Raw genomic sequence first — 12,829 nt, 5'->3', positions numbered from 1 at the left:
GTAAAGCTCTGCTCCCCAGGGTCTCCCTTCCCTAGGCTGCAGGTTCACACCTCAGCTTCCAGGACTGGACAGTCTCCATGTGTCCTTACCTCAATTAATAAATCAGCAACCAAAAACAATATGTACTCTTGGGACAGCACGAGGGGCAGCAGGATGAAGTGGTTAAGAGCATGGACTCTGCAGCCAGACTGCCTGGGTTGAATCCTGCATCCACCACTTACCGGCTGTGTGACCTTGGGCTGGTTACTTAGCCCTCTGAGTATTGGTTCCCTTTTCTGTAAAATAAGGGAAAATAACAATATACTTCTCATAAGGTTGATGTGGAGATGAAATAATTTACTACATATCAAGTATGGGCAGTGCCTAGAACATAGTAAGCACTACACAAAGGGTTGTTACTATTGCTAGTGGCCACAAGGTGCTAGGCCCTGCAGAGGAGACACAGGCTTATAGGACACAGTCCCTGTCTGTAAGGAGAGGTAGTACAGCATTAATAAGGGTACAGTTTGGGGGAGCCAAGTAGACCTTCAGTGTGTTATTTAATCCCAACATACCTCAGAATTCCCCTCTGAAAACAATTCTTAGAGGGCAAGATGGTGGATTGTAAACACTTTGCCCACTGCCAAGCACTTCGTTGGATCTCAATCCAGGTGAATTGTCTTCCCCCTTCCAGGAGCTTACACCCTGGCTGGGGTAGAGAACAGGTCCAGAACTAGATAGCCAAATGTAGGCCATGTGCTGTGGGATCTGCAGGAGTTTGGGGGCCCGAGGTTTAGTTCCTGGAGCTCAACTGTTCCAGGGAGGCTTCCTGAAGGAGGACAGACCTGAGATGGGCCTGGAAGGACGAATAAATAAACTGAGAGGAGAGGACACTTGAGGTGGAGGAGGTGGGGTGACCAGGCATGGTGTGGGGGCATTGAGGAGATGGGGAGGGCAAGGAGAGGACCTGCTCCGCTTTTAGAAGTCTGCAGAGAAGGCGATTGTGCTCCTCTTCCCTTTCCCACATCATTTTCTAGTTGGAGTTTTCCTTGCTATCTAATTTACATGCCTCTTGCTGTCGCTCTCTCTAGAAGTAGAGGGCAGTAGTTATTTCAAACTGAATAAGCTTTTGGTGTCTTCCTTAGGGATCTTTATGCGTGATATTGGGGTAAAGACCAGATGAGATTTCTTACATGAAAGTGGCAGGAATTCTGAAGGGCAGTTCCCAGTGAAAGTATTTGGCTATGAATGACCAAAATAAGGCATTATCTAAAATGCAAGAACCAGGCCAGGTGCGGTGGCTGATGTCTGTAATCCCAGCACTCTGGGAGGCCAAGGTGGGAGGATCACTTGAGCTTGGGAGTTCGAGACCAGCCTGAGCAAGAGTGAGACCCCCCCATCTCTACTAAAAATAGAAAAAATTAGCTGGGCATGATGGTGTGCACCTGTAGTCCCAGCAACTTGGGAGGCTGAGGCAGGAGGATTGCTTGAGCCCAGGTTGCTGTGAGCTAGGCTGATGCCACTGCACTATGGCCCAGGTGACAGAGCAAGAATCTGTCTCATAAATAAATAAATAAAAATGCAAGAACCAAGCCCAGGGATGCTTATAGCAGGGAAGTGATGCAATAAAGAACAGATTGTTAAGTCAGTGCTGTGGGACACACTGGCCAATCATTTGGTAAAATAAAGCTAGACACTCCCCTCCACAACATGATATACTGAATAAATATAGGTAAAGATTTACACTTTTTAAAATATGCCTTTATTGTAGGTACCCTTAACATGCAGATTTTGGGGATTCATCACACACTTGGAGAATGAGAAGTTCTGAGGCAGGACCTAAGCATCTGCATTTTCTGGGACTGTAAACTAGTACATCTGCTGTGGAAAGCAATATGGAGATACCTCAAAGAGATAGAAGTAGAATTACCATTTGATCCAGCAATCCCATTACTGGGCATCTACCCAAAAAAACAAATGACATTCTATAAAAAAGACATCTGCGCTAGAATGTATATAGTAGCACAATTCCCAGTTGCAAAGATGTGGAAACAACCCAAGTGCCCATCAATACATTTGTGGATTAATAAAATGTGGTATATGTATACCGTGGAGTTCTACTCAGCCACAAAAAACAATGGTGATATAGCACCTCTTGTATTATCCTGGGTAGAGCTGGAGCGCATTCTACTAAGTGAAGTATCCCAAGAATGGAAAAACAAGCACCACATGTACTCACCATCAAACTGGTATTAACTGATCAACACTAAAGTGCACATATAGTAATAACATTCATCAGGTGTCAGGCAGATGGGAGGGGAGAGGAGGGGATGGGTATACACATACCTAATGGGTGTGGTGCACACCATCTGGGGGATGGACACGCTTGAAGCCCTGACTTGGGTGGGCCAAAGGGAACATAGGTAACCTAAGCATTTGTACCCTGGTAATATGCTGAAATGAAAAAAAATTTAAAAAAAAAGTAATCTGCATTTTCAACAAGCTCCAGGGTGATAAGAATCACATATAAATATTTCCTATATTTTCTTCTAGTATTTATATAATTTCAGGGTGGGGAAGGAATGATTCAAAGGTAAAAATCATTAAAGAAAATGTTGGTAAATCAGGCTACCTAAAAATAAATTTTCTATTTAAAAAGATTTATTTTATTTTTATTTATTTTTATTTTTATTTTATTTATTTATTTTTTGAGACAGAGTCTCACTCTGTTGCCCGGGCTAGAGTGAGTGCCGTGGCGTCAGCCTAGCTCACAGCAACCTCAAACTCCTGGGCTCAAGTGATCCTTCTGCCTCAGCCTCCCGAGTAGCTGGGACTACAGGCAGGCGCCACCATGCCCGGCTAATTTTTTCTATATATATTTTTAGCTGTCCATATAATTTCTTTCTATTTTTAGTAGAGACGGGGTCTCGCTCTTGCTCAGGCTGGTGTCGAACTCCTGAGCTCCAACGATCCGCCCGCCTCGGCCTCCCAGAGTGCTAGGATTACAGGCGTGAGCCACCGTGCCCGGCCTAAAAAGATTTATTTTAAAAACACCTTCTATTTGTTAAAAAAAAAAAAGAGAAATCCACCATGAACCAAAAATAGTTAAATAATGAACTAAAACTTTGTTTTCATAAAATATATGACAAAGAAAAAAAATACTAAAAAGGGTTAATATCCTTAAAGTGTAATAAGCACTTATAATCAATAAGAAAACAAACATCCCTATAAAGGACTGAGTAAAGGACATGAATAGGTAATTTAAATAAGAAATGTAAATGTCTAATAATATGCCAAAATAGATTATTACTAAGAAACTATTTTTCATCTTTCCAGTTGGCATAGTTGTTTTAAAAAATAGATATCTAATATTGGTGGAGTAGATTGGGTCAGCCTTTCAGCAGGGAAATTTGGCAATAAGAACTGTATCAAAAGCCTTAGAATGTTTCATAACTTTAGGTTGAGAAATTCCACTTCTAGAAATTAATTCAGTTCTAGAAATAATCATGAGTATGCACAAAGATAATACCACAAAAAAGTTTTGCAGTATTGTTTTTAATAGGAAGAAATAGCAACAATTTAAATTTCTTTTTTTAAATTTATTTAATTTTTTTGATTTCAGCATATTACAGGGGGGCACAAATGTTTAGGTTACATATATTGCCTTTGCCTCACCTGAGTCAGAGGTTCAAGTGTGTCCATCCCCCAGACTGTGTGCACTGCACCCATTAGGTGTGAATGTACCCACCCCCTCCTCCCCCCAACAATTTAAATTTTAACAGTACAGGTTTGGAAAAATAAATTATGATACATTCACCCAATGGTTTACTATGTAGCCATTAAAAATGATGTTGTAGAATATTTAATGATATGGAAAAATGTTAACAGTGCTTTTTTTTTTAGTGAAAAAAGGTTACAGAACGGTTTGTGTTGATCTCATTTAAAAATGGGTGTGTTTATTGATAGAACAAAGATTAGAAAAATAAACACTGACATTTTACTTTGTTTATTTATTTTTTTGAGACAGGGTCTCACTCTGTTGCACGGGTTAGAGTGCCGTGGCATCAGCCTAGCCCAGAGCAACCTCTAAATCCTGGGCTCAAGTGATCCTCTTGCCTCTGCCTCTCCAGTAGCTAGGCCTACAGGCGTGCACCACCACACCCAGCTGATTTTTACTATTTTAAGCAGAGACTGGGTCTCACTGTTGCTCAGGCTGGTCTTGAACTCCTGAGCTCAAGGGATCCTCTCAACTCTGCCTCCCAGAGTCCTAGGATTACAGGCCTGAGCTACCATGCCTGGCTAACATTGACATTTTAAAGAGTTATCTATCAATGCTGAAATTGCAAGTGATTATTATTTTCCTTTTTGTGTGGCTTGTCTGTATTTTCCAAGTTTTCTACAATGCAAAAAAAATATTTTCATGATATGAAAACTACAATAAAATTTATTGTGTAAGAAAGAACAGTTAATTGAGAAAATAGCATAGAATTTGCATATTCTATATAGTATCATTTCTCTAGTTATTTCCTTAGTGAGTAAGGAAGGTAACACTTCGTTAGTGTCTCCCAAGTCAGGAGGACTCCAGGAGAGGCAGGGATCCTCAAGGCCTCATCCCATTTAGAGCATTAATGGAGGTCTGCCGTCTGTCGGCTGGTCACGTGGAATCCAGCTTCCGGCCCACGTACAAAGTAACCCAAAGTTTGGAAGGTTGAAGTCTGAGCAAGAAACTCCTTCAGAGAGTCCAGTTTCTCCACCCACAGTCTCCACAAACAGAAATGGAGGCCGACTTTAAAGGCTTGTCCAACACCACACAACCAACTTAATAACAAGCCGAGGCCTTGAATCCATGGCCTTTCCTTCCTGTTGCATTTCTGGAACACGCTGATTTAGACCATGGCTTTTCGTACTTTAAAGCGCACTGGAATCTAGTTAAAATGCAGATTCTGACTCAGCAGGTCAGGGGTGGGCCTGAGAGTCTGCATTTCTTACCAGCTCCCAGGGGATGCGGACCTGTGTGGGGGAATCACAGTTTAAGCATTAATACAGTGGTATGGAGCACAGAATCTGGAGCAAAGGGCCAGCTTCCCAACCTTAGCTCTTTCATGGGCCTACTCCGTGTGATGGTTACAGTTACTGTGCCTCCGTTTCCGAGTTTTCATGAAGGTTTAATAGTGTTGTATATTAAGTACTTGGGAACAGCATTCCCTGAGAAGTAGCCATTTACCACGTTCCTTACAGCAAGCGGCCGGTGAAGTGGGGTTTAACGAATGAATAAATGACCTTTGGAGAAAAGTTCTTTCCTGGGTGAGCAAAGTCAGAGAAGAAAAATGGGCGGGCCCGTTGGTGGGGAAGACACCCAGAAAGCTCTCCCCACCCGGCGGTCGGGAGGGCCCCGGGTGCCCGGAAGCCGGCCGGCTCGCGCCTGGCGGGCCAATGGGCGGCGGGGAGGGAGGGGCGAGCGGCCCGCCAGCCCTTTCCGTCTGGGCGCCGGCAGCCCCGCCCCTCGGAACGTTGCGACGTCCGAGCATTCCACGGTTGCTACATCGTCGCGAGGGGCGGGGCGCCTGTCAGGGAAGCGGCGCGCGCGCGGGCAGCGGGCGGGCTGGGGCTCCGCCGCGCAGTGCCAGCGCCAGACCCGCGCCCCGCGCTCTGCGACCCGCCGCCCGCGCTCTGACTCGCGAGCCCGCATTCCCGTCCTGCCCGCGCGCCGCCCGAGTATGGAGTTGCTGTGTTGCGAGGGCACCCGGCACGCGCCCCGGGCCGGGCCGGACCCGCGGCTGCTAGGGGACCAACGTGTCCTGCAGAGCTTGCTCCGCCTGGAGGAGCGCTACGTGCCCCGCGCCTCCTACTTCCAGTGCGTGCAGAGGGAGATCAAGCCGCACATGCGGAAGATGCTGGCATACTGGATGCTGGAGGTACCGCCCGGACGGGTCCCCCCTCTCCCACCACCTCTGGCCTTGAACATACTGGGGCCGCCCTGTCGGGACATCCTGGTCCCAGCAACAATCTGCGAGATGCTCCTGTGGCCCAGACTCCCGGGGCCTGGCCTTTCCCTGGGGCACCCTCGCCCGCTGCCTCTGTGGCGTCCCTTTCCCTTCCCCAGCCTTAATCGGCTTCTTCTGACTGTGACTGCCAGTCAATTGGCACCCTAAGTCTCTCTTCGGGCCAGGAAAGCGGCACAAGGGACACCCTCTCCTCTTCGGCTTCTCTCGGCGTCTCCTGCTTCCCTCCCCCTCTCAGTGTTCTCAGGAGAGCGCGCTTGGAAAACCCTGGGCCCGGCCGCCCCCGCCCCAGAGCCGGTTCCTGTGTCTGTCGCGGGGTTCTGGCGGGGAAGGCGGTGGGGGTGGCGCGCGCCCTGTTCCGGCCGACAGGGAAATGAAAAGTGCGGGAGGCAGCTGCTGGAGTCTCCTCCCTTCCCCTCGGGTGTGTGCAGTGGCGAGGGTAATGCGGGGTAATGTCCCAGTCCTCCCGCTACCGTGGGTGACCCTTCCGTGCCACTTCCCCTCGCTGTGGGGGAGGGGAGTCTCTGTTTGGAATCCTTCATAAGGAGGGGCGCCTCTGCTTTACCACCCCCCACCCCACGCAAGGGGAGAGGGGCGGCGGCAACGCAGAGGAAGTGGGGGGCGTCGCATTGCGAAGGGCGCATCCTCCTTAGTTATTGGTCCTTGTCACTGTAAGTAGCTTACCCTCTCCCGTTTTTCGCTCCGTATTCCACCTCCCTTCAGCGCCCCTCTCCCCCTTAATGCTGCTGTGTTTCCCATGCTCCTGCCCCAGCGGTGACTGTGCGCCCTCTCCCAGGTGTGTGAGGAGCAGCGCTGTGAGGAGGAAGTCTTCCCCCTGGCCATGAACTACTTGGATCGCTACCTGTCCTGCGTCCCCACCCGAAAGGCGCAGTTGCAGCTCTTGGGTGCGGTCTGCATGCTGCTGGCCTCCAAGCTGCGGGAAACCACGCCCCTGACCATCGAAAAACTGTGCATCTACACCGACCATGCTGTCTCTCCCCGCCAGTTGCGGGTGCGTGTGTAATTCCCCCCACCCCAACACATACTGTTTCCCCACTTCCCAGGAAAGGGAAAGCTAAGACTTCAGAGGCTTTCTGCCCCCTGGAGAGGGAGCAAGGCAAGCCCCCTGAAGCATTTTTAGAAGGGAACTGGGTTGGGGGAAGAGAGGGCAGTGTGGTGTGCTGGTTAAGGTAGCCCTCACCGGGCTTGGGCTGCAGGCATGAACTAAACCCCCTCCTCCTGACCTCCAGGGGATGCCACTCCTTCCTGGTCTTTCCCCCAGATAGCAACAAGTCAAACTGCATGTCTGGCTCACTAGTACTTTGCCTCTGGGTTTACACAGCCACCATGAGTTATTTATTGGCAGCAGAAGGGCATGCCTGCACACCCCCACTGGAGTGGGGGAGTGGAATGTGCCTCATGTGGGGGAGGGGGGCTGCCTTGGTTCAGTCTTTATCCCCGTGTGGACTTTGATAGAAAAGCCTCGCAGAGCAGATTAAAGCCAGGCCCTGATTACTTTAAGGAAGGGCTGAGTTGTTTCATCCCACCTTCTTTCCTTCCCCTTATATCCCAGAAGAGACAGCTTCTTCCTAATCCTCTCTTCCCTGGCCTTACTCTGAGGAACTGGAGCAGCTGCTTTGGGCCTGGTGGAAACATCTCTCCCTTTCCCCTTAGCCAAAGGCCCAAGCTGAGGGACAGACAGGGAGCTGAGCTGCAGCTGCTTCCGATGTGATAATGGTGCCCCTCCCCCGGCCTGCTGACTCTGACCAAGGTCTTTCATAACCCTGTGGGGAGCTGCTGTCACTCCTGTGGTTTGGGAAGTGGCTCCCAGGGCCTCTTGCTGGGAACTTGGGCTGGTTTTTCCTCTGAGGCAGGGCAGGAAAGTCGCTCACTGGTTCTGTCCTGCCTCAGAAGCAGCCTGGGAAGGAGGTGGGGGAGCTGCTTGGATTTGGAAGAGGTTATTTAAGGCATGCAGATCATCTCCTAGGGGGCCGAGGGGAGAGGGTGGGTGAGCTGGCACCTTCCTCCACCTTGCTCTGTGGCCGGCAAAGTCTTCTTCTGACCCTGAGAGGACTCTTTGGGCTCCATCTCCCAGGGAGGAGGGCAGCAAGCAGGCTGCTGTGATTGGCTGGTGGAGACGCCAGGGTACTGGGGCCCCCGGACTGCTGTGAGTCGAGGAACAGGATTCCTCTTCCTGCCAAGTAGCTCAGAGATGGGAGTAAGAGGCCGGAGTTGGGAATCCAGGAGACTCCACAGCTCTTTGTGATGAATCTGGTAGTTTTTGGCAAGTCTGAAGGTGGAAGTAGTTTCCAGGGCCAGAGAGCAAGATGTTTTTGGAGGGATTAGGGCTACAAGGTAGAAGGGAACTTCTTTTTTTGTGAGAAGATTGAGGCTATATATATGCCTTTGTGTGAGGGGGATTTTTCAGAACACACAAAAAGTACTCATCCCTGACTCCTGCCTGAGCTGGGGGTGAAGCGTCCAATAGACTTCCTAGAAGGTCAGAGTTGGAAGAGACCTCAGAGAACTCCAGTCAGCCCAAGTCCTTGTGCAGCAGAGGAAGGTGGAGGCCCAGGGAAGGAGGAAAGGGTCCTGCCTCAGCATTGCACTGAGCAGATACTGTAGAACCTGGGTCTTCTAGCTAGACCAGGTTGACTTAAAAGTTAGGGATGTGACGAATGCTGCCAGCCACTGAAGCTAATCACTCCCAGGGGTATGTTCTCTGCCAAGTAGGGCTGGGATTCTCAGGGGTTGCCTAGATATGAGGGTGGCCATCTTCCTCATGCAGGACTCCCCGCCTCCCCATAGGGAGAGCCCCACTCCCAGTTGTCTTGTAGATAATTTCCTGGAGGCTAGGTCCTTTCTGTTTACTCCTGAGTTAGGAGTTTGGCTACTGGGACAAGTTCTGAAAGTAGAATCCTAGGTTCTCTGCCTTATTTCCAGTCCAGGGTATTTTCTTGGGGGCCCTGTGAAAGGCTTGGGGTTGATTGGAGAGGCTGACACCTAAGCTAGGGCTAGGAGAGAGACAGCTGTGGCTGTGGGCCTGGAAGAGACTGGGTGGGGTTGCCATTTCTGCCTCAATAAGGAGTCAAACCCACAAGTTCCTTCCTGAGATAAAACAATGAAGAAATCCTCGTGTGTGTAACTTGGAAATGGGGCCAGGTCTGGTAGCCCCAGATGAGTGGACTGGGGTGGAGCTCTCAGCCTCCCTCCAAGACCTAGCATTGCTATGTAGGCTTGGCCTCCACCTATCCTCCTGAGGGTCAAGTGGCATTGGGCACCATGGAGTCCAGCTGAAGGGTACGGTGCCATACCTCAGCACCCACCCCTGATGTCCCACTAAGGGGATGTGGGTTGGGTTAGGCAACCTCCCATTTGAGGAACCTCAGAGGAGACTCAGTGGCCGTGTCATAGAAGTGGCCTCATACTCACTCCTGTTTATTCAAGAGGTGTGGACTTGGCTGGGATGCAGTTGTCGGGGGAGGCTAGTGGCGATCTCCCCTTTCACAATCCTTGGGGTTTTGAGTCTTTCTGCTTCATCCCAGAGGATCCTCAGGTTCATGGTGGTGTTGGTGATATCTGCTGCTTCAGTCTTACAACCCTGGCTGGAGAAGTGCCCAGAGCCTTGAATGAAGTCAGGAGAAGGCCTGGATTATTGGCCCCTTAAAGATAATCAGACAGGCTTAAAAGGGATAATCCATGTAAAGCATGTTGTCCTGGCACCTGGTAAATGTTCAATAAATCCTTGATGCAAATGCCTGCAGGTCTTCTCTGCCTTGGACTCCATGGTGCCAGTCCTTAAAACCAGAAGCAGAACTGGGGTCTTGAGCTTCAAAAGTCTGGGCTTCCTTCCCCGTGAGATTTCTACTTTACTCCTCCCTTCCCTTCTCCAGTCACTGACCCCACCCTTTTCCCCATCCCCCAGGACTGGGAGGTGCTGGTTCTTGGGAAGCTCAAGTGGGACCTGGCTGCCGTGATTGCGCATGATTTCCTAGCCCTGATTCTGCACCGACTCTCTCTGCCCCGTGACCGACAGGCCTTGGTCAAAAAGCACGCCCAGACCTTTTTGGCCCTCTGTGCTACAGGTAAGAGCCCTGCGCACATTTTTGCCAAACCGAGAAAAATCAAAAGACTAAGGGTGAGAGGTAACTAGGAGATTCCACCTTATATTCCTCTTAAATTCATTTGTGAAAATTATATCCCTTCTGCCCCCAGTTTCAATACAGAGAAGCAGATTATAACTGGAGGAATATGGGATCTCAGAGACCCCAGTGTGCCGGGAGGACAGTGAGGGTGTAGAGAGTTGACTTGCCCAAGGTCTCACAGTAAGTTGGGAGGAGAACCCAGGCCTTTTGGCCCTAGTCATGTTTCCATACTAGGGAGGGTCTCACCTATCCCCTGGTCCCTGGCCAGAAGCACCCTGGACCTAAGGAAATTTGCTGTTTTTCCTGATCCTCTCTAGGAAAGTGGCTCTTTCCTTTCTCCCTTGCTGATATCCTACCCCACCCACTGCTGGGGGTTTCCAGTATGCCCCCTGCTCCATTCATGCCACCTGGCACTTTCTGAGGAGTAGGAACTCCGCACTGGCTGTTATCCTTGGGGTTTCCTTGTCTCATGGTTCCCTCTCCTCCTTTCCAAGATTACACCTTTGCCATGTACCCACCGTCCATGATTGCAACAGGCAGCATTGGGGCTGCGGTGCAAGGCCTGGGTGCCTGCTCCACCTCCGGGGACGAGCTCACGGAGCTGCTGGCAGGGATCACAGGCACTGAAGTGGTGAGTGCTGGGCGGCGGGGCAGCAGCCTCTCCATTCATAAGGCAGCGCTGTCCCCTAAGCCTCCAGTAGGGGGAGGCAACCACCCCAACCTGGTCCCCTCTCCTGGTTTCACAGCCTTGGGGCTTCTGTGGCTTTTTATCTCCTGCCTTGGTCTGGAGAAGAGCAAGTATCTTGGGTAGCGTGAAGGGTGCTGGCCCTAGGTGCCCTTTTCTTGCCAAGTGGCGTGCTGAAGAGGGGGTGGGGGATTTGGTGTCAGATGCAGGGCTGCTCTCACACCCTCTTGCCACATCCTCTTGCCAGTTTCTGAGAACTGAAGACCGATTCCTGGGGCTGGGCTGTGGCCTAACCTCCCCAGACTTCCCTGTGCTGGGAGGTGTCCTTCTCCCACACCTGCTGCCAGATGTTGTTGCGGGGAGCGGTCCCTCCTCACTGTTCCCTCCCGTTCCCAGGACTGCCTGCGGGCCTGTCAGGAGCAGATTGAAGCCGCGCTCAGGGAGAGCCTCAGGGAAGCTGCCCAGACCAGCTCCAGCCCAGCGCCTAAAGCCCCCCGGGGCTCCAGCAGCCAGGGGCCCACCCAGACCAGCACTCCCACAGATGTCACAGCCATCCACCTGTAGCCCTGGAGAGGCCCCCTCCAGTGGCCACTAAGCAGAGGAGGGGCCATCGCCACCCCCCTCCCTGCCTCCAGGAACAAACCGTGCCACATCTGAAGCCTAAGGGGGCTCCTATTCCTCCCCTCACAATACCCAAGAGGGTCAGGTCCTACCTATCCCTGCAGTGTGCACTAAGGGGCCTGGCCAGCCAAGATTCTGTTTGGGTGGCTAGCTGAGCTCCTCCTCCCCGCATCTGACCAGCTCAGCTCCTTCCCTGACTTTACTGGGGTTGGGGGGCTAGGCTGGTCAGATGACATTGGAATAAGTGAAATCCATGCACCAGCATTCCTTTTGAGGCCCCCCCCCTCCCCGGGGGCTCTCATGTTCTCAATTGCCAAAATGCCCCAGTGCCTTCTAAAGGTGTTGCCCCTTCTAGGGTTATTGTATTTGGATTGGGGTCCTCCTGAAGATGGAATTTCAGGCATGACTTGTTGACAGACATGTGTGAGGGGAAATCGTCTAAATGGCTCCTCTCAGCACACTTTTGGAGGCCCCTGTTTAATCCGTGCTCACAGCTGCTCCTAGAGGGAGGGGCCTAGGTCTTGGCCAGAGGGGCAGAAACCTACGGAATTCCTCCTTGCTTTGCTTTCTGCTTTGCTTCTCCTGTGTGATTGAAGGGTTTGGTGCTGAAGGAAGAGGTCGTTTTAATTTATTAATTGCTTTCAGTACAACTGTAAGAGGGTGCAGTGGGGCCTGCCTGTCCCACAAGTGGTGGTAACCCTGGTGGTTGCTGTTTCCCTCCCCTCTGCAACTGGCTAAAGAAACGTTGTGGCCCAGGAGCTGCTACAGCCTGGAGTGGGGTCATGCCCTCCTCTCCCTTTGGCCCTCTGCCCCATCCTCCAGGGAGGAGGATGAAGCAGGGATGCCCTGGAGGTGGCCAAGCCCCTGTCTGGAGAAGGAGGCAAGCCCTATTGACACAGGTCTTTCCTAAGGCCACAAGGTTTAGGCTGGTGGCCCAGGACCATCATGCTACCTTAATAAAGATTCTGGAATAAAACTGGCTTTGCCTTCTTGGAGTGGATGGTGGTGTGGGTAAAAGCCTATTTCTAGCTCTACCATCTAAGGAGGTAGAAGTCAATGGCCTAAAGCAGGGATCAAGCCTTTTCTGTAAAGGGCTGGATATTTAGGCTTTGTGGGCTATACGGCCTCTGCCCCAAATATAGTCAGTTCTGCTTTATAATGTGACCTATACATTCCTAAAAATCGCTATGCTATGCAAAATTGCACAACAAAAACCACAGGGCTCATGGGAAAAATGGGGCTTGAGCTACAACACCCAAAAACTTAATGAGTGACACATTTTTTAAAAAAGGAAATAGAGGATAGCTTGGTTTTTACATGTCAAATAATTAAGAAATAGATAAATATTACAATAAACACAGCCTTTTATCTTGAAGACATGAAGTTTGCTTGTGGAA

General features: G+C 50.6%; 1 protein-coding gene across 3 annotated transcripts in view; it reads left to right on the top strand.

The window, feature by feature from the left end:
* CCND3 (cyclin D3) overlaps window positions 1-12,807 on the top strand; it is a 79,413-nt gene extending 66,606 nt beyond the window's left edge. Inside the window, exons 1-5 of one of the 3 annotated variants that reach the window (XM_045541923.1) lie at window positions 5,512-5,894; window positions 6,778-6,993; window positions 9,907-10,066; window positions 10,621-10,757; window positions 11,208-12,807. In XM_045541923.1, the coding sequence (XP_045397879.1) occupies window positions 5,697-5,894; window positions 6,778-6,993; window positions 9,907-10,066; window positions 10,621-10,757; window positions 11,208-11,375 (879 nt within the window). In that variant the 5' untranslated portion in view covers window positions 5,512-5,696 and the 3' untranslated portion in view covers window positions 11,376-12,807. Of the gene's footprint in view, window positions 1-5,511; window positions 5,895-6,777; window positions 6,994-9,906; window positions 10,067-10,620; window positions 10,758-11,207 lie in introns of those variants that run through there. The other 2 variants (XM_045541924.1, XM_045541925.1) reach the window with 2 other exon arrangements.
* The last annotated feature ends 22 nt before the right edge of the window (window positions 12,808-12,829 follow it).

The sequence above is a fragment of the Lemur catta genome, chromosome 2 (assembly GCF_020740605.2).
Source record: "Lemur catta isolate mLemCat1 chromosome 2, mLemCat1.pri, whole genome shotgun sequence".
Classification (NCBI taxonomy): Eukaryota; Metazoa; Chordata; class Mammalia; order Primates; family Lemuridae; genus Lemur; species Lemur catta.
The sequence above is the reverse complement of the archived record's forward strand: the minus strand, read 5'-3'. Positions and strand labels throughout refer to the sequence as shown.